We start from the raw sequence: 24,759 nt of genomic DNA, 5'->3' as shown, positions 1-24,759 counted from the left end.
GTTTTCTTTCAGTCTTTTCCACACTACAAGTACATGTCTTTATTACAAAAAGGCGTTCTTTCAATCTTGAATAGCCATTGAATCTTTGTATTACTTTAGCTTTTTTTCCCTTTTATTAAGTTTTCTTTCAAAGCAATTGTTTTTGGATTCGCAAACTCCATATTATCGGGTTTCTCTTTTTTTGTTCGTGGGTAATTAGGCTTCATTTTATTTATTATCAATCATCAATTCAAAAGTTTTTTTCGTTTAAGAAATTTTAACATCCCTTTTCTATTTTTATCGGGTTGTATCGGATTTTGTTTATTAACCCAATTCTGATTGTGTATTTTCATCCTCTTTCTCCATTATTTGTGATTCCTCCTTTATCATCGGTCTGTAATGGAAACAACTGAAGGAAAAAATGACTTACGAGCAAAGCTTGCTGAAAAGATTCAGACATTTCGCTCTCAAAGAAAAGCTACTGAAAAAGTAGACCGTGCTCTACTTTTACAGCGCAGAAAAGAAAAGGCAAAAGCTCGTGCTGAAGCGAAGAAGTTAGCTAAAAAGGAGTCAAAGGCTAAACAGGAATCAAAAGTGGCAGCTTATGACACTGGGAACTCTTCTGATAACATTGCTGACGAGGAAAATGACAACCACAAGAGCACTATTACTTATGGTACTTTAATAGTCGGAGATGACAAATTCTCGAATGGTAAACTAAAAGTTGCCGGAAAAAAGCGAGGTCCTACTGATGTCTTTGGCGCTCTAAAGCATTTGGAAGCCAAGAAACGCCGTATTGAAAGCATGGACGAAGAGAAAAGGAGAAAAATTGAAGAAAGTGATAAATGGCATAGAGTTTTGCTTCAGGCAGAAGGGAAAAAACTCAAAGATAACGAGCAATTGCTTAAAAAGAGCATTCGTCGCAAAGAAAAGGAAAAGAAAAAGTCTTCAGACGCTTGGAAGGAAAGGAAGGACAACGAAAAAAAAGCAATGTTAATGCGGCAGCAACGTAGAGAAGAAAATTTGAAAAAACGTAGAGAAAGTAAAAAGTCTAAGAAGGGGAAGGCACCAAAAAAGAAGAAGCCATCCAAGAAAAAATAGACGCTTAACTTTAAATTTGTTCAAAAATTATACTGGTCTGTTGGGATTTAATGGTTAACAAGGAGGTTTGGGTTTAAATAGCTTTTTTTGTCATTTGATTATGAATGAATACATAAATTTACTCATACAAACAGTAACACTGAAACAAAATTCTGCCTTAAAAAAGAAATAGATAATCAATGCGGTGTGATGATAATTGCTTTTTATTAACGAAAAAAATATGATATAAAAATAATATACAGAAATCGATTGACAGATCTTCAGGTCACTACATATGTATAATTATGGGATGCTACTAGTTGGAATTGATTTCTCTGGTTCAGCTTGATGTTCATCAACGGGTAAGGATGCATTCTGAGAAAGAACGATGCTTACTTGTTGAGTAGGTTTCGAAACGACAGAAGCATTGCCCTGATCAATAGGTAGGGAGGTCGAAGGTTTGAGTTCCTCCGTAGAAGGATTAGTTAAAGCACTTGGAGGAGAAATGTGCTCATTAACAGTAGCGGGAGAATGCTTTGGTTCAGAGAGAGGTGGTATAGGGGGTGTAGATGTAAGAGGTGTCTCAAGTTTAACAGCCTTTTTGGTATTTTCTCCCGTACTTTGTTTGGGCACTGAAGAGGATGTCTTTTTTGTGGCTTTCTCTTTGCTTTTCGTTGTTTTTGCTTCCTTCTTAGAGACATCCTTGGGAACCTTTGCATTTTCCCGTTTTGCCTCTTTTAAAGCATTCTTAGCAGCCATTTCAATGGACAAAGTCCTTAATGGCTGCTCGTCCTCAGATTCAATATCCCTACTATCGTCAAAGCTAGCATCCGCTGAAGCCACCACCGCAGAGACAGCTGGCGCAGGGTGTGTAGCATTGGATAAAGATGTTTTCTTCTTTTTCTTAGTCTTCTTTGATCTTTCGATTTTCACAGTATCTCCTTCGGCCACGAGTGGACCGCTAAATACAAAAAATCCATCTTTGGTAGCGGCAGCCTTCTCTTCAATGTAGAGCTCAGCATCATCAATAAAGGGATCTGTTCTATCGTAGTATTCGTCAGCGTACCTCCTTTTCCTTTTCTTTTTCTTTATGGTCTGTGTACCATCGGCCGCCCCATTAGCTGCTTGTTGCTCATCAACATGTGTACTTTCGCCCTCAGAATCCGCTGAGTCTGAAAGATCATTTTTTTTTGAATTCTCCTGAACAGAGGGTCCATAAAGTTTTTCCACTTCTTTTGCAAAATTAATATGTACGTTTTCTTTGCCTTGCAAAGGAATTTCCAAGCAAATAATTCGTTGGTCGCCAGACAAAAGCGACATGACGAACAAAAGCGAAGTATAGTGAAAACGTAGAAGAAAAAATTTGCAAGGAAAAGTAATCCTAACAAGCGAAAATGGTAGTTTTAATTACAATTGAGTCCAAGACTTAGTGCCGTCGTTTCACTGAATCCAATGGATAAGTTAATAGAAATTTTCAATTCAAGAGCACTCTTAACAATTGAACAAGGCTAAGAGTTGATAGCATTAAAGAAACAAACTGCAGACCAAAAAATGAGAAATTGGACGCTTGCACTTTTTTGTAACTGAATAAATGATAAGTTCTGCGACGCTGCGTCAAATTTCTATAAGAGAGTGCAACAACAAGTGATTGAACTAGAAGCAACAAAAAATGCAAAGTGGTTAAATGATAAACAATAATTTGATTAGGAGGATGGTAAAGTAATACTTTATTTGGTAATAACTTTGAAACGAGTACGAACAATTCCCACAGTATGGGGATAGATCAAGTAAATAGCACGTTATAATGCAACTTATACTGAACAACATTAGCGCAGCAATCCTCACTTTCTTAAAAGTAAAGGGCAAAAAAGAATGCTCCTGGTGAGGCTCGAACTCACGACCTTCCCCTGTCATTATATGAGAGGGATGCTACCACCGACTGAGCTACAGAAGCTTGTGGTACACAGAAAAAAGTTACATTATATATAGGGTAAATTTATTAATTATATGAAGAGATAAATTATCATTTCTAATTACTATACGTATATATGAGTTTGGAGATTTTCAATGGAAAGAAAGGAATGAAAATGATTAATTGATCTGAATTTTTTGTTTTTAAGGAAAACTTTATTCATGGAAATTGGGTATTCAGTTGGCATTGCTTTATCAATACTCCACTACTAAGTAAAGAAAACTGTTCATGTGTGCACAGTATCATGACTACAGAACTGTATGAATGGGAAATTGTCATTTTAATCATTTAAGCTCTTAATAAACAAATTGTACTCAATATAAGCTTACTTCTCATAATCATTTCTCCTAAATAGCTAGCTGCTCCCCAATTCGTTATTCCCTTTCTACTGCAGGTCGCATTCATTGTAGTATAGACATTTGCGACTCTATCGAAGAATAAAGTCATAACATCCTAGGAATTTTTTTTCAACGAATATTTTTATTCGTAATTTTCTAGATTACAACTCCTGATCTACCAAGGCAAAAAGAAACCATCGTTTGCTTTAGTGCCAACAAAACATATACAGCAGTGGTTTATAGTATATTGTGGTTTTCGTTACAACTCACCATCCTTTTATTAAAAATTTAGCAGGAAGTGGTAGTTAGTTCATTTTTTTGATTTTTAGAAAAATTCATGTCGAATACACATTTGTTAAAGAAAGTTAACGAATTATTGATTCAGCCGGTGAACCAGAAATTACCCGACATCTCTTTTTCTTTCGTTGTGTGATTATAACAGTGCTTCAGACATATTTTGTTCGTCTATTATTCGACTTTTAGAATGTAAACATGTGAATACGCAAACCTGCTATTGTACGAGGAATTTATTTGCTCAGTGTACGAGACCCTGGCCTTTTTCATCACTAATACTTGGCTACGCATTGCTCCTGCTGTCATACGGAATTTCGAACAAACCAGATGCAAAATGCATTTCGTAGCCACATTACAAGTTTAGGGGTGAATTAGCAAAAAATAAGTCGTTAGCTATATGAACTTGCTGCATCTAGAATACCAATAGGCAATGAAAAGAGCTATGCCGTCTAAGGAGAAAATTTCTGTAACTGACATGGAAATAATTAATCAGTGGACGTTGCACTTTACTTAATGTTTACGTAAAAAACCGATAAACGAAAATTTATCGAAGAAATACTAATATTTAGAGTCCAAAAAAAAGACATAAAAGGATGGTCTTCACCGAAAATCCAAACAATTTCATCGAACTCTTTCTGTCTTCAAGGAGTTATACATTGTAAAGCACTATACAAACTATTTTTAACTCAAAAATGCCTGCTAAAACTAGAAATGTCTTAATTGCTTGCTCTGATTATTATGGACCATTTTATAAAGATGGTGAGAATACTGGAGCATTTTTTTTAGAATTGTTACATCCTTATTTGGTATTTAGAGATGCTTGTTTCAATGTTGACATTGTTACTGAATCAGGGAAAATCCAATTCGATGATCATTCAGTAGCAGGTCCGGCAATTGACAAGGGATCTAAGGGTGAAGAGTTTTTGAGCTATGATGATCACATCGCAAGTGGCCCTGAGCTATCCAAAGCTGAAAAATATGTTTTGGAAAATAAGGATGATATGTTTTGGAGGATTGTGCAAAATTCCAAAACCGCCGACGAAGTGAATCCTGACAAGTATGACATTTTCTTCGTAGCAGGAGGACATGCCACTCTATTTGATTTTCCAAAAGCTACAAATTTGCAAAAACTTGGTACTTCCATTTATGAAAATGGGGGAGTAGTAGCTGCCGTGTGCCATGGTCCTACATTACTTCCATTCATGAAGCGTCAAACGTCCGACGGCTCTGTTTCAATTGTCTGTGGTAAAGATGTTACCGCCTTCGATAGGGTGGCCGAGGATAAATCCAAACTTATGGAAGCGCTGAAAAAATACAACTTGGAGGTTTTGGACGATATGTTGAATGATGCAGGAGCCAACTTTATCAAGTCACCAAACCCATTCGGTGATTTTGTAATAGCAGATGGAAGATTAGTTACTGGTTCCAATCCTGCAAGTGCTACATCTACGGCGAAAACGGCTTTGCGTGTTTTGTAAAGCGAAACGATAATAAAGCTATTGGATAATGAGTCTTTTTAAACGATTAATTTGAACGTATGATGAAATTTATGTATACAGGAAAAATTAATGATGCGAACATAATTTGACGCCGATGAATAATAACACTCAAAATCATTGATGATATTTAAAGTGGATTACATACACTAGAAATGAATAAGATTGAATATATACTATAAAAAAAAATTTGTCAGAATTTTTCAAAAAAACGATTTCACATTTATGAATCTATATTGATATATACTTTCATTCATCTGTAAATACAAAACACCGTAGCAACAAGCAACAGTACCACAAATCGCTCCTTCGAACACTTTCAAGTTTTTCTGCCATGACCTTCTTTATGGAAGACTTTTCCATCTATACTTATAAGAACATCGCCTCTGAATAGATACAGCTACTTATTCAACTGAAAAAGAAATTTACATTTCTTTAAAAATTGGGGAATCGTTTAATATTTCCTAAACTTAGTTAACGTAAACGAGCGTTTGCAAAGCCTAAACTCGGCTACTGTCATTGCCGGTTTTTTTTAGTGACACGTTAGATTGCAGTATCATTTGCATTGCATTAATTATAAGTATAAACAGTATATTTAGATAACCTCGAAATGTATATATTTATGTATCACGGAGATTTTGTTTAGTATTATAATCTACGTAAGACCACGGAAAGCAAATTTGTTTGCATTTTAATCAAAACCATTTTTATAAATAGAAGCAAAAATGTTGTTTAAATGTTCATTTACTGCATTATTAGGTACATTCCCATGGAGTGTCTGGCTATAACGATAGATAACGCAATTTACCACAGTTCTTTGAAGCACTGTTGGCAAATTTACGCTGAGGTGGGCTTTTAAATTCGTTAAATAATTTAAGCTCTTAAGTTTGTAGATCCCTATACAAAAGCGAGACTCAATAACCAACTAGGGCAAATTCAATTCACCAAGAACCTTAAACACTGTGATCATTGAGTAAAAAGACATCTCTCATTTGTATAAGTGAATAGGATTAAACATTGAGATAGTAAATTATCTCTTTCCTCAAATTCAATGATCTATGGACCGTCGTCGGTGGGTTCCTTCAACGCCGGTAGTGACATTGCTATTGCTGTTTATGTTATTTGCACCGGCTCCTAGACTACCTTCAAGAAATGGAGAATCATCAGAAAAGAGTATTAAGGCTGAGAAAAGGGCTTTCTCTGAGATTAAAAATGCGACGTTTTTAAATATTCCCGAAAGAGTGGAACATTCGTTAACATTTCCAACCGAAATTTGGGAGACCAGAGACGGTTTGTTTGAGGAACCTGTGGGAAAGGGGGATAGCCATTTAAATCACACTTCTGTAATGACAGGGAATTGGAATATTCTTCCGTACCCTTCGTTTGGAAAAGTTTCTCCAAATGTCACATGGCACACAACGTTGCGAAACATCGTTATGTCTCAATCTGGTAGATTTTCTGCCAATCTTTACGAATATGTGGACGGAAATTCCGATGGAATCAGTTTTGTCCTAAATTTAGAAAATAATAATGATACATCCGTATACCATATGACCTTTCATGGAGATAGGGTAAAACCTATAAACGTTTTTCTTGGATCTACCGATGTCACACCTAATTTCGGCGGTGTTGATGTTATCCCTTGGCTCTTAAAGGATTCGCCCTACAAAGATGCACCTCCCTTAGATGGTACTGAATATTTCCCGCTACTTCAAAATAGGTCTCTTGAAAGGATTGAGACTCGATTACAGGATGCACAAACAGTTGGTTGGTCACCACTTGTATTTGAGGAAGAAGAAGTGACTTGTAGCGCTTTTGTGTTTCTTCACAACAAAAATACAGGTTTGGACAAGGAAACTTTGAAGGCCATTGAGAATGAATTTTACCATCCCCAAGGCGTTTCAACCCAAAAAATGCCAGAGGTGTTTGTTTCTGGACTAGTTTATTCCCCAGACTGTAATGTTGCTTTCACTTTTTCAAATACCAAAGGTCCTCGTAATTTTGTCCTTGAAAATCATCTTGTTCGCTTTTCTTCTTTATATATTTTCATCGTTCTTTCCCAAATATTTGTTCTCTTGCGACAGATGCGTATAAATTCACCTTCCCACGTTCAGCGACTATCATTTTTAACTATTGCTATGCAAGCCGGATTGGACGCCTACATCGCTATTTTTTTCTTGAGTACAAACGCTGTGATTGAGAAAGGCTATCTTCCATTTGTATCTGTTGCCTTTCTTTCGTTGGTTCCTTCTGTTATGTTCACTATGCGCTATCTAGCTTTAATACTTCGCGTTCAAAATTCCAATATGCCACCTCCAGCGCCACGTCCTGTCACTAATAACAGCAGTAATAATAACACTAATCAGTCCAACGCTTCGAACGAAAACTCTCCCAATGCGCCATCAGCCGCGAATGATAATACCGAAACTACGACAGTTAATCCACCTCAAGAAGATGACCAACCTATGACTCAGCATGAACGGGACCAGCGTGATTGGTCTGCTGTCTGTCTTCGGTTCTATTTTATCATTTTGGTTGTTTGCATTGCATCCCTTTATTCTGCTTTTTGGCCTGTCATCTACAGATTTTACTTTATATCTGCGCTCATATTTACTAGTTACTCTTTTTGGATCCCCCAAATTATCCAAAACGTAAAGCAGGGTACCTCCCGTAGCTTTACGTGGACTTACATTTTAGGAGCAAGCGTTCTTCGGCTGTATTTACCGTTGGCTATATTTATAGATTCCGAGCTTATACTCGGCTTTCCTCCAAAGTATTTTTTTGCACTTGGTCTGGTTTTATGGATGTTGTTTCAGGTTTTGGTCCTGCTTGTTCAAGACACATTGGGACCGAGATTCTTTCTCCCTAAAAAGGTAAGCCAACACTTTTTAAACCGAGCATTTGAAGCTCTAATGTTTTTAAAATGCTAACTCAATTTTAGTTCTTTCTTTCAAGCCCAGTTTATGACTATCATCCTGTTATTCAACAAGATGATTTGGAGGCCTTTATGAGAGATGCAAATGTTTGTCCAATTTGCATGCAACCTATCGAGCTTGTCTCCACTGGATCTACTTTAAATCCTGCCTCTATGATGGTAAGACGAAATTACATGCTTACACCTTGTCACCATCTCTACCATCGGCAATGCTTACTACAGTGGATGGAAACTAGAAGTATTTGTCCCGTGTGCCGCTGCCATCTTCCCGCCGTTTAATGTAATGATTTGATGAGTTATGGTTTAGAAATCCATAGCGAATGACTTACTAAGCTCTTTGTTTGTTTTAATGATGTTCATATTGTGCAACGTAATGCGTTTAATGCAAATTTTAGTAAATAAAATAAATTTTATTGAATATCATAAATGTAAAGATTTGATATATTCAGTAGTATACACTATATACAGAAACAGTGAAACTTATTTTGGTTTCAACTGGAGGAGTTGTTTTTTAAAATAAAATGGAAATGTAGAAGCTAATCTAGAGTTGTTGAAAACCAAGTAGACAGTATGCGGTCGCTACCTTCTAGATATTGTAGTCGTCCATAGTTATATCCAGCGCTCCGTAATATACTCGCTGCACCTCTTCTCGATATATGAGATGCTGAACGACCTTTCGATGAGAGAAGCAACTTATAGCTGTTTAGACGAATGCGATCATATCTTCGCATACAACGAACAAAGGGTGCAACTTCAAGGATCAAAATGTCATTAGGACGGTCAATGCTGTTAGGGGGGGTATAAGAGGTGACCTGTGAATTAGCAAATGATAAAAACGAAAGAATGTTATAAACATCATCCGGATCAAGTCTAAATTAAACAGTAAGTAAGATTTTCTATTTTTTTTGTAACCGTACTTGTAACCTATAGTTGACGCTAATGCAGATAGCTGTAATTCACGGTTATTGAGAGCTTTTGGAACAATGCTATCGTTACTGGAAATAGCTTTCAAAGAGCTTTTTGAAAATAAGTTATTAATAAAGCAAAATGAATGGTATTGAAGCTTTAATTCATGGGGTTCGGGAGGAGCGTTGGCATGAAAGGGATTCGAAATCGTTGGAAATCCCACAAGATTATCTTGAAACGCGTTAGCGCAATTATCCCGACATTCCAAACTCATATCTTCAAATGACGCGGAATCATTCATTAACTCATAAGTCTCATAAATAGTGGGTTGAGAGCTAAAGCGGTAATCTACATAAGAGAGAGAGTCCGCGTATTGATGGCTGTAAATTAATTTTTCCATAATTGCTTCCTTCTCTTCCATTTCAGACTTTGGGACGCAAACTTTTCTCCAATTTACTAAATTCGGCATGAACAGTAACCCAATATCTCCCATTTGTTCCTCAGAATACGTTTGCAGTAAATCTTCACTAGTTTGAATTCGTGGGTTGTAAACTCCAACGCCTTCATCAAAGGCAGAAATAGTTGCCTCAATAAATGGTTCATGAGAATCATCTTGCTTATCTTTAGAAGGCAAAGAAGGGAAATTTACAAGGGACCAAAAGTTTAATTGCATTAGTATACCTCGCAAATCAGAACCATATCTGTAGCTTATTGATTCAACAACATTTCTTGATATGATGCAACGATCAGCATACAATACACTAGAAATATAGTCGGTTAGCAAGGCAGAAGAGATGGACTGAAATTGCACAATGTGGTCTTCCTGAAGAAAGGCAGAAGGTAAAAAATCAGTTTCTAAAATTATGTTAGTAGTGGAAAAACTAAAACATTCTCCCTACCATTACAAGTCATGACAACAGGACGTTTAGATTTTTCAATTAAAGTAGAGACTGCTTGCCAAAAGCCACGATCGTCCTGAAATAAAATATCAACTTCTTCAAGTAGGATAAGAATGTCAGGAGTATTATTAAGCCTAGATTTATCAACGATATGACTTTGTGTTAGCTCACCAATCCGTTCAAGCAGCTCTTTTCCCGAGCGTCTCATTCCCGGGTGTATTTCAACAACTTCAAAATTAAGCTCACGACATATGGCATATAAGCATGAAGTCTTTCCTATTCCCGTAACACCAGTAACAAGCATCCAGTTAGAAAATTGAGAAGATGTAAGCTTTGCTTTTTTACGCGACACAGAAGGATTGAACTCGTCGGAATCATCTTCTTCTTCAATGATATCCGGTTCAAAGTCACTTTCCGAAAGAGAATCTTCATTTCTTTTAGAAGATGTACAAGAATGAATAGTCGAGGATCGAGATATAGAAGATGAAGGAGGTACAGATGAGCTTTCAGGTTTGGTCAACCTACATGACCTTAGCCAATCCGCTATCTTCGAAAGGCATTGAGAGAACGCACAGCAATCTTGTGTTTTAGATGGAGCATATTTTGACACCCACAGTCCTTTTTCTAATATTTGTGGGATCATTGGCATTTCAACATTAGGATCTGATGGCAAAAGTCTTGACAAAACCTTTTGAATAAAAGGAGCCGGTGAAAAGCACAACGATTCCAAAGCAAAAGTATGAAGTTTAGAAGGAGTAACCTGTAATACTTCTGTTTTATTTTTCTCAGCTAATGGGGTTATCATATTCGCGGTGGTGGAGGAAAGAACCTCCTTAAACGAAAGATGAGAGGTCTCTTCTAAAATGGCTTCTTCTAAATGCTTTTTCGGAAACCAGAAAACACTCGGCTCAATAGAGCCGGCATACTCTAACATACTCTGGGAATCGGGTGTCGGCCATAATGGATCAAGTAACCTCTCTGGCTTAGTACCGCCTCTTTCTTCACTTACAAATTTGATTTCAGAATTCTTTTTCACAGACTTTGACATGAAAAACGGGTGCATGGATGTGACAGTATTTCGCAGATTACTAGGTGAATCTGCTAAGTTTGAATAATGTAACTCGGAAACAAGGGGGGAAGAATTAACTGTTTCCTGTGAATTAATATTCTCAACTAAAATATTAGTATCTGATGCTTCTCCCGACGACTTAGCAGGCGGAAAGGCAGTTGAGTTGGTATCATTGCTGAGTTTTGGGTGTAATATATTCTCAATTTTTTGACCCAAGGAAGTCGATACTTTAAGCGTTACTAGTAAAGATTGATCATTTTCAAAGTCTTTGCTTTCCTCCATATCCATATCAAAGAATTTCCTCATGTAGCTACGTTCCTTATGAAGTGATCGGCTTCTTCGAGGTTTACGAGACCCTGACAAAGGAGATTTGCCAAAATATTTATTTTCAGATGTGGCAGGGACTGGTGACATTGTGTGTCTCCTCCCAATAGGCTTTTCTTCTTTTGCTTCATTTTCGGATTTTAAATCAGGATTACTCTGCGAATCTGCAGACAAATAGCCTACAATTTGCATAGGGATCTTCAATCACCGCATAAGTTCAATAAAAGTCCTAGTTTGAATGATTTTTAGAAATAGTTTCACAGGTTTCTCAGCTTTCAACAGTTTGGTTAAGGAGAGGTAGACAAAGACTCCGTGTACTAGTGAACGAGTATTGGGAATTCGATAAGCTTATAGTTTAGATTTATTTATTTTTAAGTATGTTTTAGATTACTGAAATTCCTAAATAAAATATCGTTGCACCATTGAAGCAACACGATCCTCCATATTATCATTGTTATGTGTAAGCTGTCAGTAATTGAATAGAGAAGTAGGAGATATAATCGTCACAGTTAAGCTTTTTCATCTCTTTTAAAAACGACTTACCAACTTTTAATGTGAGTTTGCTTATTCCATGCAAAGAAAACCGAGTTCAATAGCTATTAATCCATAGCCTAACATAATCAGTGAAATAGTCAAAAGAAAAATTTGATACTAATATACTTTTTAGAAAATTTTAAAGAATTTGTATAATTACTATTTCTACTACCGCCAATTAGTCGGAACGCTGACTAACTTTTTGTGCATCGTTGTAAAATAAAGGAGAGCAGAATTTCACTTGTTTATGATTGTAGTAAATTTTCTAAGTTAAGTAGTCTATTTACTTCAATTAAGTAAATCTAGATTCAAGAAACGGATCACATTTGTTTATCTGTTTATTTATTTGTTTGTTTTTTAAAAAAAGGTAAGTGTAAAGCTTTCCTTCCACTTTAACTCAATCAGTAAAAAATAATTTATTTTGAAGATGATTTTGCTAACAATTTTATACATTTCGTACTGCAACATTTTGCTAAAATATCCTGTTTATGTTTTGACTTGCACTTTGTTTACTTTTTTAAGGCAACTTCTATAACGTATTGTTCTGCATTACATTACAAAAATAAGAAAATCGCACAAGTTATCGTTAACAAACCTGCCTTTATACTAATTCTGTTTAACCAAAGCACATGTCAATAAACAATCAAAATGGATGAATACATCCCTTTTGACGATATTGTGCGCCAATACGACCCAGATTATACAGGAAAAGTAATTTCTCATTACTTGAAAAATAGTTTCTAATTTTCGACAGGTTTCCATTCAAGCATTTTTAGAAATTGTCGACGATGTTGACGCATTGCGACTTAATCCAGAGGCCCCTTTGCTTGATAATGAGCAAAGACAATCGGCCCAAGATTTTATAAAAGATAACAGTGAGATTGTAGTGTCTACGAGTGAAATTAAGAATTTGTTTTATGAGTTAACTGGTCTTGACCCTGATACCCTTCCTGTAAACAAATTAGCTTTGCGCGAGAATGGGGTATTACCAAGAAAAAGTGTAGCGAAGCCTCAAAAAATATCAGAAAATCGAATAAAGAGAAAAGATATGTTTTATCAAGACGCAAGTTACATAACACCAAGAAAAGGATCACCTTTGAGTCATTCAACCCCTTTGTCAATGTTTCGAACTAAAAATGAATATGGATCAAATAAAGGATTTTCTCATATAAACAAGGAAAATGCTGATGATTCTTTAATTCAACAGCTTTATGAAAGGATAGAGCTTCAAGCGGCAGAATTACGTTCTAAAGACGAGCAAGTTAAAGAACTAAACGCGCGAAATGCAAAATTATTGGAGGAATTGGATTCTTCGGAAGAAGCTTGCAAGTCTTGTTATACCCAAGCGAAAACCTGGGAGAAAAAATTTCGTGAAGCTCTTCGTGATTCTAAGGAGTATGCAGCTCAATTACAAACCATTCATGAAGAGTATGAGCAACAGCAAGCCCATATTGTGAGAATGGAAGAGCTAATCCATGCTGTAGAAAAGGAAAGGAAAACGGTATGATTTTTAAGAATATGCCTTATTCGAGGTAGAGACAAGCCAGTTTACTAATTTGTTTAATAGGAAACAGATTACATGAAGAAAGAATCTTTGTCGGAACAAAAAGAAAGAGGCGCTTTTATGGAGTCAAACATGATTTTAGAAGAAAAGGTTGCACATCTTCAGTTGGAAAACGAGCAGTTGAGACTATTTTTTAAGGAAAAGGCGCCTCAACCCTTCCAAAATCACCCTCCGTATCAAAATCTAAAAATTACTTTTCCCAGCCCTTTCTTTCACATCCCTTACATCCCTAAAACGGAGACTTTGAACGATTCCCAATTTGCCGCTGGTCTCTCTTTACTGGCATCAGAACTTGAAAGTCAAAAAAATCTGTTAAAGAAGTTCGAAAACTTAAAAAAGAAGTCTTCCAAAGATTTTTTATCTCCCTCCACCATACTCTCTAATGCTTTTTCCAAAGTTTCACTCCCCAATTCTTTAATTTTGCGTGTCTTATTTTTTTCATTGTTGTTCATCATCGGAATTCATATTTTTTATTTTTTGTTTTTTCATGTTGCAACAATTCAACAATGGCCTTTTCTTTTTTGGTTACCATCTACAAAATTCGACAATCGTTGGTCTCCGACATGAATCTTAGATTCAAGTTTAATCCAATTTTTATTTTCAAAGCACGGATTCCAAACTTAATTGCTATAATTGAACATTGATTCAAGATTTATGTATATTGGAATAATTGATGTATTTATGGGGCTCTGCTCAATTCAAGACGATCTGTATCTTCTAACTCTTCGCCTGATAGGCAACGGACAAGAAGTTTACATTGAGCTAATAATTAGTCGCATCTCATCTGCGTTTGGTTTTAGGTGTGTCATATGAAAAAGGGTTAAAGCGACGTTTTTCGTTTTTATGTTTGAATTAAGATATTTTCTCTGAGACGAAATATTTTTAGTGTTTATCATTCTTTTCTTGTCTAATCTTCTACTCGCCACTCATTTTTCTGTTCTCTATTTTTTCTTTTTGGATGAATGTCGTTTCTTCTAATAACTTCTTTCTTTCTTTAATCTTCAAGGATAGCCCAAGTCCTATTAAACTCGGATACTATCTTTCTCATAATTTCTCTTTTATAACTAGAAAACTTTTTCACGAATTAATTATTTATTATGCACTTTTAATATTAAATGAAAAGTATTGAATTAAAAAAGGAAAAAACCATCCATTTTTCATATCATGTAAACATTTAGTTTTTTTTCCATACAATAAATCAATTTTTACAGTTACGTTATCATATATAGTGAGATGTACCGTTATTTTGTGAGCGCAAAATAGCTAAGAAAATGAGAGAAAACGTAACCATCCCTGCAATCTACCAAATGGTATGTAAATAGTGAAAGGGAGAAAAAACTCATAAGGTTGAAGTATTTATTATTCATTTAATCAGAATCTCATAATACTATCTCAGAGGGCTTTATTCGTGAGGTTTGAAGAAATTGACCCTTAAATTCTTATAAAAAGGAAACATCTACATACAAAAAGCAGATATTTTCAAAATTCAATCGCTATGGAGAATCACAGGAGTGTATTCTCAAATGTGATAGGTGATATTGTTGAAAAACCGCCGAAGCAACTTGTTGAAGTGAAGAGGTCAGTTCAGCGGCATGCTAGGGGATTTCCAGCCGTTTCACGAACATTGCCGAAACGAGAATCGAAATCAATGAGTGCTTATAAGGAGAAGATGCTTCGAAAGAATAAGGAATCTCCGGGTTTGGAAGGAAAAGGGAATTTGGATGATCAAGGTATTGATGAGGAAAATCGCGTTCGTTTGGAAAGGATGAATGATCTGGAAATTGAAGGAGCTCAAGAGGAAATTAGGGCCACTATTCGTGATGACTTGCTGGAGATGTTGAAAAAGAGAGCGTTTAAAAAGAAGGCGGAACGTGAATTGGCACAAAGGAAAGATCGGTCCTCCCAAGTTAACACACCCGACCTAAGTCAGCGTCCCAGTGATGATAGCTTTTTATCGAATGAAAAATTAAGGAGTTCTGAAAAATTGAATCGCAATCTTCAAAGCGTTTTGTCTAGTGAGGCAGTCGATAGCTCCTCCGGTTCTCCCTCTCCCCCGATGGCGCTGAGCCAAGCTGAGATTCGATCTCGTCAAACAAAGCGAGTTATGTTTCCAGATAAAGCCGAGGAACTGACAAAAATATTTTCCCTTCCAACTTTAGCTCCAATTAAAGGTAACGAAGAGGACGATGCGTCAGAAGATGCGAAACATAGCCCCAAAAAACATTCTCCAGCCCTCAGTGACGGTACAACAAGTAATGATGGTGCGCCATTGGAATTTGATACTACGCATCTTCCAGAGAAGCAAGTAACGCTGGATCCTAATGACCCAAGTTTTTATGAACAACTTCATGATAAATATTTTCCGAATTTACCTGTTGATGAAAAGCAAATGCAATGGCTGCATGATCCCAGTCCTGCCGAGAATAGTTATCATCCTTCTGTCGAGAGTTTGCATGCTCATGAAATTCGATTTGGCTTCAAAGGTGAAATTATAACCCCCTCTCAAAGTCAAACAATCCCTGTTAATGAAGGACTTCATCATCATGGAGACGCACCATTTAGTGCCGGATACACTTTAGTTGAGCTGGCTCATCTTTTGCGTTCAAGTTTCCCAACCCAGAGATGCATTGCTATTCAGACTATTGGAAGGATTATTTACCGATTAAACTCTGGCGAATTCAGAGAGGTGCTCAGTCCAGAATTGCATACACTAGTCGAAGATGCACATATCTATGAATTACTTGCCGCCGCTGCCAGTGACCAAGTAAAGCACCTCACTGTACGCTCATTAGCAATTGAGGCACTTTGGTTATGTTCACAAAGTCAACACGGCTCATCGAGATCGGCTGTTTAAAGAAGCAAGCTTTTTTTTATAAGGAAACAGAAAATTATGAAGAATGTTTTATCATTTGTATCTGAATGTGACGATTCTATTTGTTTTGGTTTATGTGTATTACTAGTTTTTTTTTTTTTTTGTATCAAAAAAAGGATGGTTTTTTTTTTGGTCTTTACTTTTTTCGAAATTGTCGCATTGCTGAGAGATTTTACTTGGTAATCGAAAGTGGTGCTGCAATGAATATATTTTTTATACTAATGCTTTATAAGGACAGTTTTTATTTATCTACTTTTATCGTGTTTCCATTCGTTATTTAGTCGAAAATGAATTTTTAACACAAGAAATGACATTGAGACAGACAATTTAGATTAAAATAGCCCACCCTCATAACTAGTAAGATATCACTTTGTCTTTAAATTTTCATCAAGGCGCAGTAAAGAGATATAAAAAAAGTATATATCTCGAAAGATCATTTAACCTAGAAAGTCATAGAAGTAACACATTAATTGAAGTATTATGAAATCAAGGCATAAATAAATAGGATGTCTCGCAGGCGCATAATGGGAGTTCATTTCCGTTTAAACAATCTTTTCCAAAGAGGAGCTTTCTCTTCTTTTCTTCTTATTTGGGTAAGACTTTCGTAGTAAGAAGGTTTAAATTGTGGTTTCAATACTACTTGCTTGGGGATATACTACAATTTGGTTAAAAGGCGAACAAAGGTAAGGCGACCCTATCAAGGCACGTAATAAGAAGCATACCTTATTCCAATAGACATTATCAAGCAAATTATTCAAAGCGTTTAACTGCTTATTAGCCTGTTGAGGTGGCATCTTTTGAAGTCTGGCTCTAATAGATGTGTCAAGAGTCTTAGGAAACGACAACCAAGGTCGCAATTCATCCTTCGGCCAAAGAGCAACTGCCTTTGTTATTTTTTGGTTTAGAGACATTATTGAGGGTTAAAAACAAGAATAAAGCCTCAACTTTCAATTGCTTTGCAAGTAGAAAGATTCTTCGACATTCTCTGCTTTGGCCAGGCTATATCACCTTATTGCGCTAAACAATATTGAGCGGCAAATACAAATATTGTAAATAACTTAACAGAATAATTACATATTTTGTTAGGCTTATAAGGATGCAATCAGTACTACGGTGAGTTTTTTTAGTGAATCATCTATTATGTTATACAACGTATATCATTAAATGATCTTAAAAAGTACCGGTGCGATGGAGTTGATAGAACCTTTGAAAACGGTTTAAAATTGAAGTGAGCAAGGTAGAGTCAACTAAGCATATTTAAGCAGTATTTTAAAACTTTCAATCTATATAAGAAAGGATATCTTATTTGGAGTGGATTAGAAATATGAAATTATCTAAGAAATGTTGCTATGTAAGCGAACGGGTTTTTTGTGAAACGGTTCCTGATGGGGTAGTGTAATATAATACTGTACAACGAATCTAGTGCCGGTGAAGCCAGCATGGCATATTAATTATACGATTAGCTAGCTAAAAGCAGAGAACATGGTTTATACGGGCTCTAATTAAAGTGGTTCTGAATACAGTAAGACATAAATATAATTCTTTCAGTTCATATGCAACATATAGTCTCGTTGAGTAACGAAATTGTACTACCTGTCAACTGTTAACTTCCAGCTTTTCTACATACATCAATGGAGTAACACTAAGAATTATTCCATCATAGAACAAATAAGGCATCAGTATTATCATTTAGAATAACATAAACTTAAATTATCAAAGTAGTAGTCGAAACGAATCGTTCATCTCGAAATCTGTTATTCAAATACGTTCCTTTTTCAAGTATAAAATAATCATCTTATGATTAACGACAAAGCACAAGGAAACAATTGCTTGTAAACCAAAAGTATTTCATTCCGTTCATTAAACCTTAGCATCATAACGTCCAAATAGTCTTGTCTTCAACCAGTCAATCAACACCATGAATTGGGATCGAGCAGAAATCAACTCATTTAAATATGCAAGTCTCCAAAAGGTGTGGCCGACAATTCCCTGCAAAGGCAGCATCTTTTTCATAAATGGCAATTTTAAATCGGCAATGGCCTTTTCATCTCCAACGTAAGCTAAAGCTCCTTGATGATGGTATTTAAAGGGCTCTAACTTCAACTGCTCCACTTGCTGTTTCAATCCGGCAACCTGAGAAGGAGCCTCTTTCTCACCTAACTGTTTTTCAAGAGCTTGAATCCGTTCATGCAATGCAAACTTCTTTCCTTCGACGTTCAAGTTCTTAGCCAACCAAGCACCTTGTTGGTTAGCAACTTGAGCAGTAGCAGGTAATCCAGAGAATGCGCAATCACCAACGGCGTACATCTCAGGTACACCCTTGACCCTAAAAAACTCATCAACTATTAAACCTTTGCGCGCACCGCTTTGTTCAGGGATAGAAGACATCAATGTACGAGTGAGTGGACGAGCAGTAATGCCGGCAGCCCAAACGAGCATTCCGTAGGGTATCTCTTGCATAGCCTTGCTTCCGTCAGGGTTGGTCTTTTGAACGATAAGGTTCTTCTCATTAACATCTTTAACCACGGTTTTAGTCATGATCTTAATGTTAAGATTTTTGAATAAATTCTCCGTATACGTAATCAAAGATTTAGTAAACATGGGGAGAACACCGGGGGCAGCTTCAATTAACGTGACATGGATGTCTTTTTGAAGCTCGGGAAACATATCCTTAACGTCGTTATCAATGAAATCTTGCATCTCAGCTGCAAATTCCATTCCAGTAGGGCCACCACCAACAACAGTGATGTGTAAGAGACGAGCCCGTTCCTCGGGAGAAAGATCTTTATTGAATCGAACTTGTTCCAAGATTTCAAAGATGCGGTTAAACACCTTCTTGGCATCTCCCGCTTCTTTCAGAAAACAGCCATGGTCGCGGACACCCTGGATACCAAATGTTTGATTACCAGCTCCAATAGCAAAAACAAGCGTATCATACGGAATAACCGCTTCCTTTCCCTCGTTAGCTTCGGTCGTACCACGAATGGTAACTTTCTTAGCCGATGTGTCGATGGCAGTGCATTCAGCTTGGTGAATGTTGGAGGGATCAATTTTTCCTTTGAACAAAGCCACAATGGGCTCAGTAATACTTGGAAGTCTCAAAGTACCCACGGTACATGAAGGAAGCATAGGGGTGAATAAAAAATGGTCCCTAGGGCTCACGAGGGTAATGTTGTACAAGGACGGGTCCAAATTTTTGATTGCCGCGACTGCACCCCATCCAGAACCCAAAACAACTATGTTCTTTTTCGGAACACCAGATTTTCCTTTTGGCGAACTGTTGTTCAGTCTTCGTAAGGATTGGAAGAGGGCTACGGCACCCAACATGGACAAAGAAGAAGTAACTTCCGCCATTTCAAGTGCTCGAGAGAAAAATGATTTGTTACGGGGTGTAGGAACATTCCCACTGTTCTTTACAGCACAGGATACATGAAATGAACGAACCATCGTTTTTGAATATGGCACTGTACGAGACAGGCGAACCACAGACTGTAGTCTAGCTTTTGAGACCGACATTTTTTAAGAAAAAAGAAGTAAACAAATTTCCCCTTAAATAGGACTAAGTGATAAGTGGTAGGGAGGCGTGAGTAAAAAAATGTATGAGATAATGACAAATGTTAAAGAGCAAGCAAACTAAAGAGATAAACCCATTCAAAATTGAGCTATTTTACGATATTAATAGACAGTAATAGAAAGAGAGAACGACAACCTTGAGTCCTCTCCTAAATACACAGTGAATTACTATAACTAGCAGAAATAAGCCTTTAGAACTGCGAAAAAAAGGTATCCAATAATAGTTTTACTAGAAAAAATTGTAGTGTATTCTAAAATACCTTCTACTTTACAGAAAACGAGTTTTTCTGCTTATTTTTTTTTTAAGAAGAGATGGGGGAGTGTTGAATGTGGACGAAAGGGCTGCATAGCTGAACATTTTGTATGTAAACAATTAAGGTCTACGAAGCGCCCTAATTCCGTCATCACGGTTATTCATATCAACTTGATTGGACTCGGCAATCAAGTGTGCTGTGAGTGGGGAAAAATAACGCGGAATAAGGTTATCCATAAAAAGTATTACGTGGTAAGAAAAGAATTGCTAAATGTTAGCAACGCACTGTGTTATCACATTTAATGTTACATTGGTAGTGTATGTTATTTGTCCTAAAAAAAGTGATATGGGTGACAAATGCTATAAATTTTGTGGCATGAAGGGTGTAACTCATCGTTGAATCAGCTTATAACTGGACTGAGAACCGGGTCAATTGATCTCTATTCATAAATTGTAGCTAATAGTACCTTCAATCAAAAGTATTTAACTAAATTTATAACCGTCATATTTGGCGAACACATAAAAAAAAGGACATGTGAAAAAATATTAATACCTGCTGTAGTATAATATTACTACATTAGATTACTTTTTAGGAAAAGTTGTGCAACAGTAATTTTTTAGTGTATGGCAAATTCCCAGTTTATGAAGGCAATGCTTTGTCCTGGGTATGAATGCCTTTTATTCACTTTTCTACCTATTTTACCTTCAATGATTTCCTAAACTTAAAATTCAGTAGTATATAAGACAGCTAATGTGTGCGACCTTCCTATGTGTTTTCAAATCGTTTCTCTTAGTTAACAGCTTGATACGTTAGATAGACTCAATATGTATAGAGTAAGTGAGTGAGTGGCAAAATTAAAAAAAAAAGTCATGAGTGTATATACCCAAGGCCTTGTACTGAACGATTGTCTTATGACAGATCTTCTTTTATGATTTAACCCAAATGTATCAGCATACATTGAAGTATTGAAAGAACACATTAATTGCTAGTGAATTGAAAGAATGACAGTAAACCTTCTAATGTAGTAGGATTGTTTAGGTTCTGGTTTCTCAATTAGTAATAAACTAAAATAAATTAAAAATAACCCAATGTATATCGCCCAAGTAATATAAAATCTAAGTATAAAAATGAACAGCCAAAGATATTGTTCAAAGGTATAGTCGTTTAACAGGTACAATGGTAAATACGAAACGAAGGTCCTTGAGATGGACTTTTTACATGCACTTTATTGATTTTCTTATGCAACCACATCCATCTCAACATCCTCTTTGGGGTTCTTTTCATTTTCATGACCATCGCTCTCGTTGTACGTTTCAAAAAGCAATTCTTTCATTTTCTTAGAAACTTCCTCGGCATGCAATGGTGCTGTCTCCAGAACACGGAAAAAATCTTCTTCTGGAATGGGGCCAGCTGTTTCGAGAAAAATTAATTTGGCTGGTTCTGAGGAAATTGAATAACAAATAGTAATAATAGACTCCAATTTGTTAATTGTCCCATCGACATCAGGTTCATCTTGAGTTATTTTGTTCTTCCAGTGACAATTTATTGCACAGGGAATATATTTTAAAGAGATACCTGCGTCCAATAAAGCAAGTACCGCACCATTGATTACGGCAGCCAATGTATCTGTGCCATCTTCCTCTATTATCTGAATTGACACTTGTATAAGTGTTCTTGGATATGTGTTTAGAAATATTGCATCTTCTAGGATACCAACAATTCTGCTAGAAATCATCTTTTCCAAAGTCTCAGCGACACCACTCACAGGTTGAACCAAAACTTCAACGGTGGCCTTGTTAAGCCTTTCGTCCCTGATTTTTACATCAATAGGACCATTGACACCACAAATAACCCTAGCAGAACCTACAATGATGTTAGCATAAAGAAAATTCATTTTTTTTTAATTGGCATTTGCTTGGCTAATATACCGTGGATAATAGCATTACCTTGTTTCCATTCGCTCGAGCCATCAGACCTTGAGAGGATACCTATACGGTTCATTTCAGCTTCTATAATGCAACAAAGTTGCTTGCTTGCAGAGACAGAAGAAACGTTTCTACTTCCTTTGCACAAGTAGGAAATAAGCTAGCTTACACCTCGTTATTCGAAAACAGAATGAGAGCAGAAAAAAATGTATCAATAGTTTGGTGACAATGGGAGTTGTATTAATAAGGGTTTGTAATTAAATTCTTCCAATTTTTACTTTACTAAAGCTGAATGATAGGAGAAACTGGAATGATCTGTAACAGCCCAACCACTAAAAAATTAGAAATTACTCATAGCCATCTTTCAAAATATTTTTTTAAAAATAATACATCATGATATATAATCTCATTATAAAGGAATCACCTTTGTATTAAGGAGAATGAATCCAGGATTGTTTTTTCATTTCTGAAAGTCTACTCAAGCAACGCGTGAAGGTAAATACCTCTTCAATCCCACCAAATGCTCCATGATAGTGAGATTCAATTTTCCCCTTGGCAGCAGGATCAGCCGTAGAGGAAAGTACTTCAGAAGGTGCTGTCGGATATATTTCTTGAACTGGAACTTCAGATGATAAGATGAGTTTTCCATGGGTGTCATAAAGGGCATCAATAAATGTAATGAACCTATGGATAAGGTCTTTCGACTCGATACTCAATTTGGGAATGTCTGAAACGATGAAAACATGGTAACGGCTTGCCAATGAAAGATAGTCGGCAGCGCTTTTCGGTTCTCCACATAATTGTTCAAAGGTGAACCATGCAACGTTGCCACTTGCTTTTGGAACGATTATCTTTCTCCCAAATACTTCAACTTCGTCTTGGTGAGCAGGATCTTTCTCATCAGCGTAGCAAAGAAACCAATTTTCCAAGGCTTTCTTAACTTCTGGGCTATTAGCAGGATAAAGATATGTATCTTCTGTTTTAGATTTTAGGCGTCGGTAATCGTTTGGACTGTCCAAACAAATTACTTGAAGACGATGTTCCAAAAGTTTAATGCAAGGAATGAAGCTCTCTCTTTGTATTCCATTTTTATACAAATCAGAAGGAGCCCTATTAGAAGTAATAAAGATAACAACACCATACTTCATAAGGGCCTCAAAGAGTCTGCGTAGTAAAAGAGCGTCCGCGACATCGGTTACCTGTAATTCGTCAAAACATAGCACTGTTGTTTCTTTTGCTATTCCGGATGCAATATGATCTATAAAATCAATCTCAAACCCATAACGATCTTGCAAATCATGTGAAGTGCGATGAACTTGCATCATAAATGCATGGAAATGAATGCGCTGAGAACGAGTAACATTGGGTGGTAAGTTGTGATAAAATAGATCCATCAAAGCGGTTTTACCACAGCCCACATCACCATATAGATATATACCTTTAGGCATACCCGGTACAGGTAAAGAAGAAGTTAGAGTGGGAGACTTCTTCCTAGAAAACATTTTCTTTAAGGGGGATATCCAAGATAGGATTGATCCCTTTTCAGCTGGCATACTATCTTGCGTTATTGGAGGTTGTGTATACGATTCCAATTCGGTATACAAACGGTTGATTGCTTTAACCGCTGTTTCTTGATACGGGTCACGTTTCCATACGCCGTCATTAACTTTCTTGTTGTATACTTCAATAGGTGTATTATGAAATGTGGTAAAGCGAACTACCCTGCAAACTCCAATGCTTCCTATAGTATCAACAAAAGCAAAACAAGGAGCTGAAACACGAAGCACTTGCAGCATGATGATATGACCAAATTAAATACAAACTTTTGAACAAAAATAATGTTTCGTAAGCTAACTAAAGTAAAGAAAAAAAGTGGTTATTGATCAATTAGTGAATTCATTCAGGAATGATAAAGTGAGAGTGGATATAAAGCTGTAGAACGATTGTAGATGAAAAGCAAAAGATTAGAAAGAAAATATGTCAACTACAAGACGTACTTAGTGATTAAAGACATATGTTTTTAAGTGAATAAATATAAATCGTTGGACAGATGCATGATTATTCTTGCCTCTGAATAGCGTTCGGCAGTGCAGTTTGCTTTTATTATAGTGAATTGCGATGATTTCGGTATATGCGTTTGCGTATTGTCTTAATCATGAGCAAATGTTAATCTGAAACTAGTAAGTCAAGCCTATTTCGTTGGTAAATAGAAACCTGTTCTTAATAAAAAAATTTCTTGTTTAAAAAATTTTAAATTTAATGGAACTAAGTATAAGCAACTATACTTCCATACGATCCCAGATAGGTGGAGTTATTCTGTATATTAGTAAAAAAGTTAATCGCATGGAATTTCAATAATACATTGGAACTCATGTTATTAAAGTATTATTTATTTCTTTTCCATTTTTTGTATATTCAACAAACAATGGCAACTTTATTTTTTGTACTCAATTAAAAAGTACGAGAATAATATTAATTTGGTCAATATCAAGTATTGCTTCAGTTTGTTAATAAGTTTGACAATTGATGTTAAGTGATTTTAAGGAAATCCCGAAGAAAGAAGTTCGTATCGATAGTGAATTTAATTGGTGCTGTAGAGTATGTTTAGTTGAATTCCGTTCATTAGTTTCATAACTATTATTCCAGCAAAACGCAGATATTTATAAAACGCCTATATACGTATTTTTTGTGATTATTTGGTTTGGCTTATTAATATTTCTTATGTTTATTCTTATTTTATTTTAT

General features: G+C 36.1%; 11 protein-coding genes, 13 long non-coding RNA genes and 1 other non-coding gene across 25 annotated transcripts; 11 read left to right on the top strand and 14 right to left on the bottom strand.

The window, feature by feature from the left end:
* Positions 1-25: 25 nt before the first annotated feature.
* Positions 26-1,180, top strand: rrp1402 (ribosome biogenesis protein Rrp14-C). Its single transcript, NM_001021176.3, has one exon. It carries the CDS (start codon positions 379-381, stop codon positions 1,078-1,080), a length of 702 nt encoding a protein of 233 aa, NP_595269.1. The 5' UTR covers positions 26-378; the 3' UTR covers positions 1,081-1,180.
* Positions 179-379, bottom strand: SPOM_SPNCRNA.4818. Its single transcript, NR_194174.1, has one exon. It is a non-coding gene; the product is annotated as a non-coding RNA (long non-coding RNA).
* Positions 511-851, bottom strand: SPOM_SPNCRNA.4817. Its single transcript, NR_194173.1, has one exon. It is a non-coding gene; the product is annotated as a non-coding RNA (long non-coding RNA).
* Positions 1,181-1,232: 52 nt separating the features above from the next.
* Positions 1,233-2,839, bottom strand: hip4 (histone H3.3-H4 chaperone, HIR complex subunit Hip4). Its single transcript, NM_001021175.3, has one exon. The coding sequence runs from the start codon at positions 2,377-2,379 to the stop codon at positions 1,363-1,365; it is 1,017 nt and encodes a 338-aa protein (NP_595268.1). The 5' UTR covers positions 2,380-2,839; the 3' UTR covers positions 1,233-1,362.
* Positions 2,840-2,932: 93 nt separating this feature from the next.
* SPOM_SPBTRNAMET.04 lies at positions 2,933-3,013 on the bottom strand. Its single transcript is given in 2 exon segments — positions 2,933-2,968; positions 2,976-3,013. It is a non-coding gene; the product is annotated as a tRNA-Met (tRNA).
* A 156-nt stretch (positions 3,014-3,169) lies between these two features.
* On the bottom strand, positions 3,170-4,120 carry SPOM_SPNCRNA.4816. Its single transcript, NR_194172.1, has one exon. It is a non-coding gene; the product is annotated as a non-coding RNA (long non-coding RNA).
* hsp3103 (ThiJ domain protein, glyoxylase III) lies at positions 3,677-5,347 on the top strand. Its single transcript, NM_001021174.3, has one exon. The coding sequence runs from the start codon at positions 4,356-4,358 to the stop codon at positions 5,139-5,141; it is 786 nt and encodes a 261-aa protein (NP_595267.1). The 5' UTR covers positions 3,677-4,355; the 3' UTR covers positions 5,142-5,347.
* A 559-nt stretch (positions 5,348-5,906) lies between these two features.
* Positions 5,907-6,419, bottom strand: SPOM_SPNCRNA.4815. The gene has a single exon (NR_194171.1). It is a non-coding gene; the product is annotated as a non-coding RNA (long non-coding RNA).
* On the top strand, positions 6,218-8,514 carry dsc1 (ubiquitin-protein ligase E3; the record flags this gene model as incomplete). Its single annotated transcript, NM_001021173.3, has 2 exons — positions 6,218-8,032; positions 8,101-8,514. The coding sequence occupies 2 exons, from the start codon at positions 6,218-6,220 to the stop codon at positions 8,371-8,373; spliced, it is 2,088 nt and encodes a 695-aa protein (NP_595266.2). The 3' UTR covers positions 8,374-8,514.
* elg1 (DNA replication factor C complex subunit Elg1) lies at positions 8,484-11,581 on the bottom strand. The gene is made up of 3 exons (NM_001021172.3): positions 9,900-11,581; positions 9,012-9,855; positions 8,484-8,964 (listed from the first exon to the last, which is right to left on the bottom strand). Exons 1-3 carry the CDS (start codon positions 11,482-11,484, stop codon positions 8,631-8,633), a joined length of 2,763 nt encoding a protein of 920 aa, NP_595265.1. The 5' UTR covers positions 11,485-11,581; the 3' UTR covers positions 8,484-8,630.
* On the top strand, positions 10,757-11,093 carry SPOM_SPNCRNA.4814. The gene has a single exon (NR_194170.1). It is a non-coding gene; the product is annotated as a non-coding RNA (long non-coding RNA).
* An 843-nt stretch (positions 11,582-12,424) lies between the features above and the next one.
* On the bottom strand, positions 12,425-14,472 carry SPOM_SPNCRNA.4813. Its single transcript, NR_194169.1, has one exon. It is a non-coding gene; the product is annotated as a non-coding RNA (long non-coding RNA).
* On the top strand, positions 12,445-14,528 carry kms2. Its single transcript, NM_001021171.3, has 3 exons — positions 12,445-12,537; positions 12,581-13,327; positions 13,394-14,528. The coding sequence occupies exons 1-3, from the start codon at positions 12,475-12,477 to the stop codon at positions 13,955-13,957; spliced, it is 1,374 nt and encodes a 457-aa protein (NP_595264.1). The 5' UTR covers positions 12,445-12,474; the 3' UTR covers positions 13,958-14,528.
* Positions 14,529-14,685: 157 nt separating this feature from the next.
* Positions 14,686-16,631, top strand: rba50 (RNA polymerase II-associated protein). Its single transcript, NM_001021170.3, has one exon. It carries the CDS (start codon positions 14,886-14,888, stop codon positions 16,242-16,244), a length of 1,359 nt encoding a protein of 452 aa, NP_595263.1. The 5' UTR covers positions 14,686-14,885; the 3' UTR covers positions 16,245-16,631.
* Positions 14,923-15,680, bottom strand: SPOM_SPNCRNA.4812. The gene has a single exon (NR_194168.1). It is a non-coding gene; the product is annotated as a non-coding RNA (long non-coding RNA).
* Positions 16,000-16,355, bottom strand: SPOM_SPNCRNA.4811. Its single transcript, NR_194167.1, has one exon. It is a non-coding gene; the product is annotated as a non-coding RNA (long non-coding RNA).
* Positions 16,452-17,236, bottom strand: cbp6 (respiratory chain complex assembly protein Cbp6). Its single transcript, NM_001021169.3, has 2 exons — positions 16,985-17,236; positions 16,452-16,917 (listed from the first exon to the last, which is right to left on the bottom strand). Exons 1-2 carry the CDS (start codon positions 17,171-17,173, stop codon positions 16,795-16,797), a joined length of 312 nt encoding a protein of 103 aa, NP_595262.1. The 5' UTR covers positions 17,174-17,236; the 3' UTR covers positions 16,452-16,794.
* On the top strand, positions 16,611-17,601 carry SPOM_SPNCRNA.1378. Its single transcript, NR_150255.1, has one exon. It is a non-coding gene; the product is annotated as a non-coding RNA, possible alternative UTR (long non-coding RNA).
* Positions 17,558-20,170, bottom strand: ndi1 (NADH dehydrogenase). Its single transcript, NM_001021168.3, has one exon. The coding sequence runs from the start codon at positions 19,776-19,778 to the stop codon at positions 18,123-18,125; it is 1,656 nt and encodes a 551-aa protein (NP_595261.1). The 5' UTR covers positions 19,779-20,170; the 3' UTR covers positions 17,558-18,122.
* SPOM_SPNCRNA.4810 lies at positions 18,842-19,171 on the top strand. Its single transcript, NR_194166.1, has one exon. It is a non-coding gene; the product is annotated as a non-coding RNA (long non-coding RNA).
* SPOM_SPNCRNA.4809 lies at positions 19,288-19,899 on the top strand. The gene has a single exon (NR_194165.1). It is a non-coding gene; the product is annotated as a non-coding RNA (long non-coding RNA).
* rrp46 (exosome subunit Rrp46) lies at positions 20,121-22,132 on the bottom strand. The gene is made up of 2 exons (NM_001021167.3): positions 22,036-22,132; positions 20,121-21,952 (listed from the first exon to the last, which is right to left on the bottom strand). The coding sequence occupies exons 1-2, from the start codon at positions 22,088-22,090 to the stop codon at positions 21,327-21,329; spliced, it is 681 nt and encodes a 226-aa protein (NP_595260.1). The 5' UTR covers positions 22,091-22,132; the 3' UTR covers positions 20,121-21,326.
* SPOM_SPNCRNA.4808 lies at positions 20,813-21,126 on the top strand. Its single transcript, NR_194164.1, has one exon. It is a non-coding gene; the product is annotated as a non-coding RNA (long non-coding RNA).
* SPOM_SPNCRNA.1377 lies at positions 21,499-23,889 on the top strand. Its single transcript, NR_150254.1, has one exon. It is a non-coding gene; the product is annotated as a non-coding RNA (long non-coding RNA).
* Positions 22,173-24,080, bottom strand: afg1 (AFG1 family ATPase). The gene has a single exon (NM_001021166.3). It carries the CDS (start codon positions 23,808-23,810, stop codon positions 22,446-22,448), a length of 1,365 nt encoding a protein of 454 aa, NP_595259.1. The 5' UTR covers positions 23,811-24,080; the 3' UTR covers positions 22,173-22,445.
* Between the last annotated feature and the right edge of the window lie 679 nt (positions 24,081-24,759).

Source organism: Schizosaccharomyces pombe, assembly GCF_000002945.2.
Source record: "Schizosaccharomyces pombe strain 972h- genome assembly, chromosome: II".
Classification (NCBI taxonomy): domain Eukaryota; kingdom Fungi; phylum Ascomycota; class Schizosaccharomycetes; order Schizosaccharomycetales; family Schizosaccharomycetaceae; genus Schizosaccharomyces; species Schizosaccharomyces pombe.
Note: the sequence above shows the minus strand (reverse complement) of the source record. Positions and strands in the feature narration are given on the sequence as shown.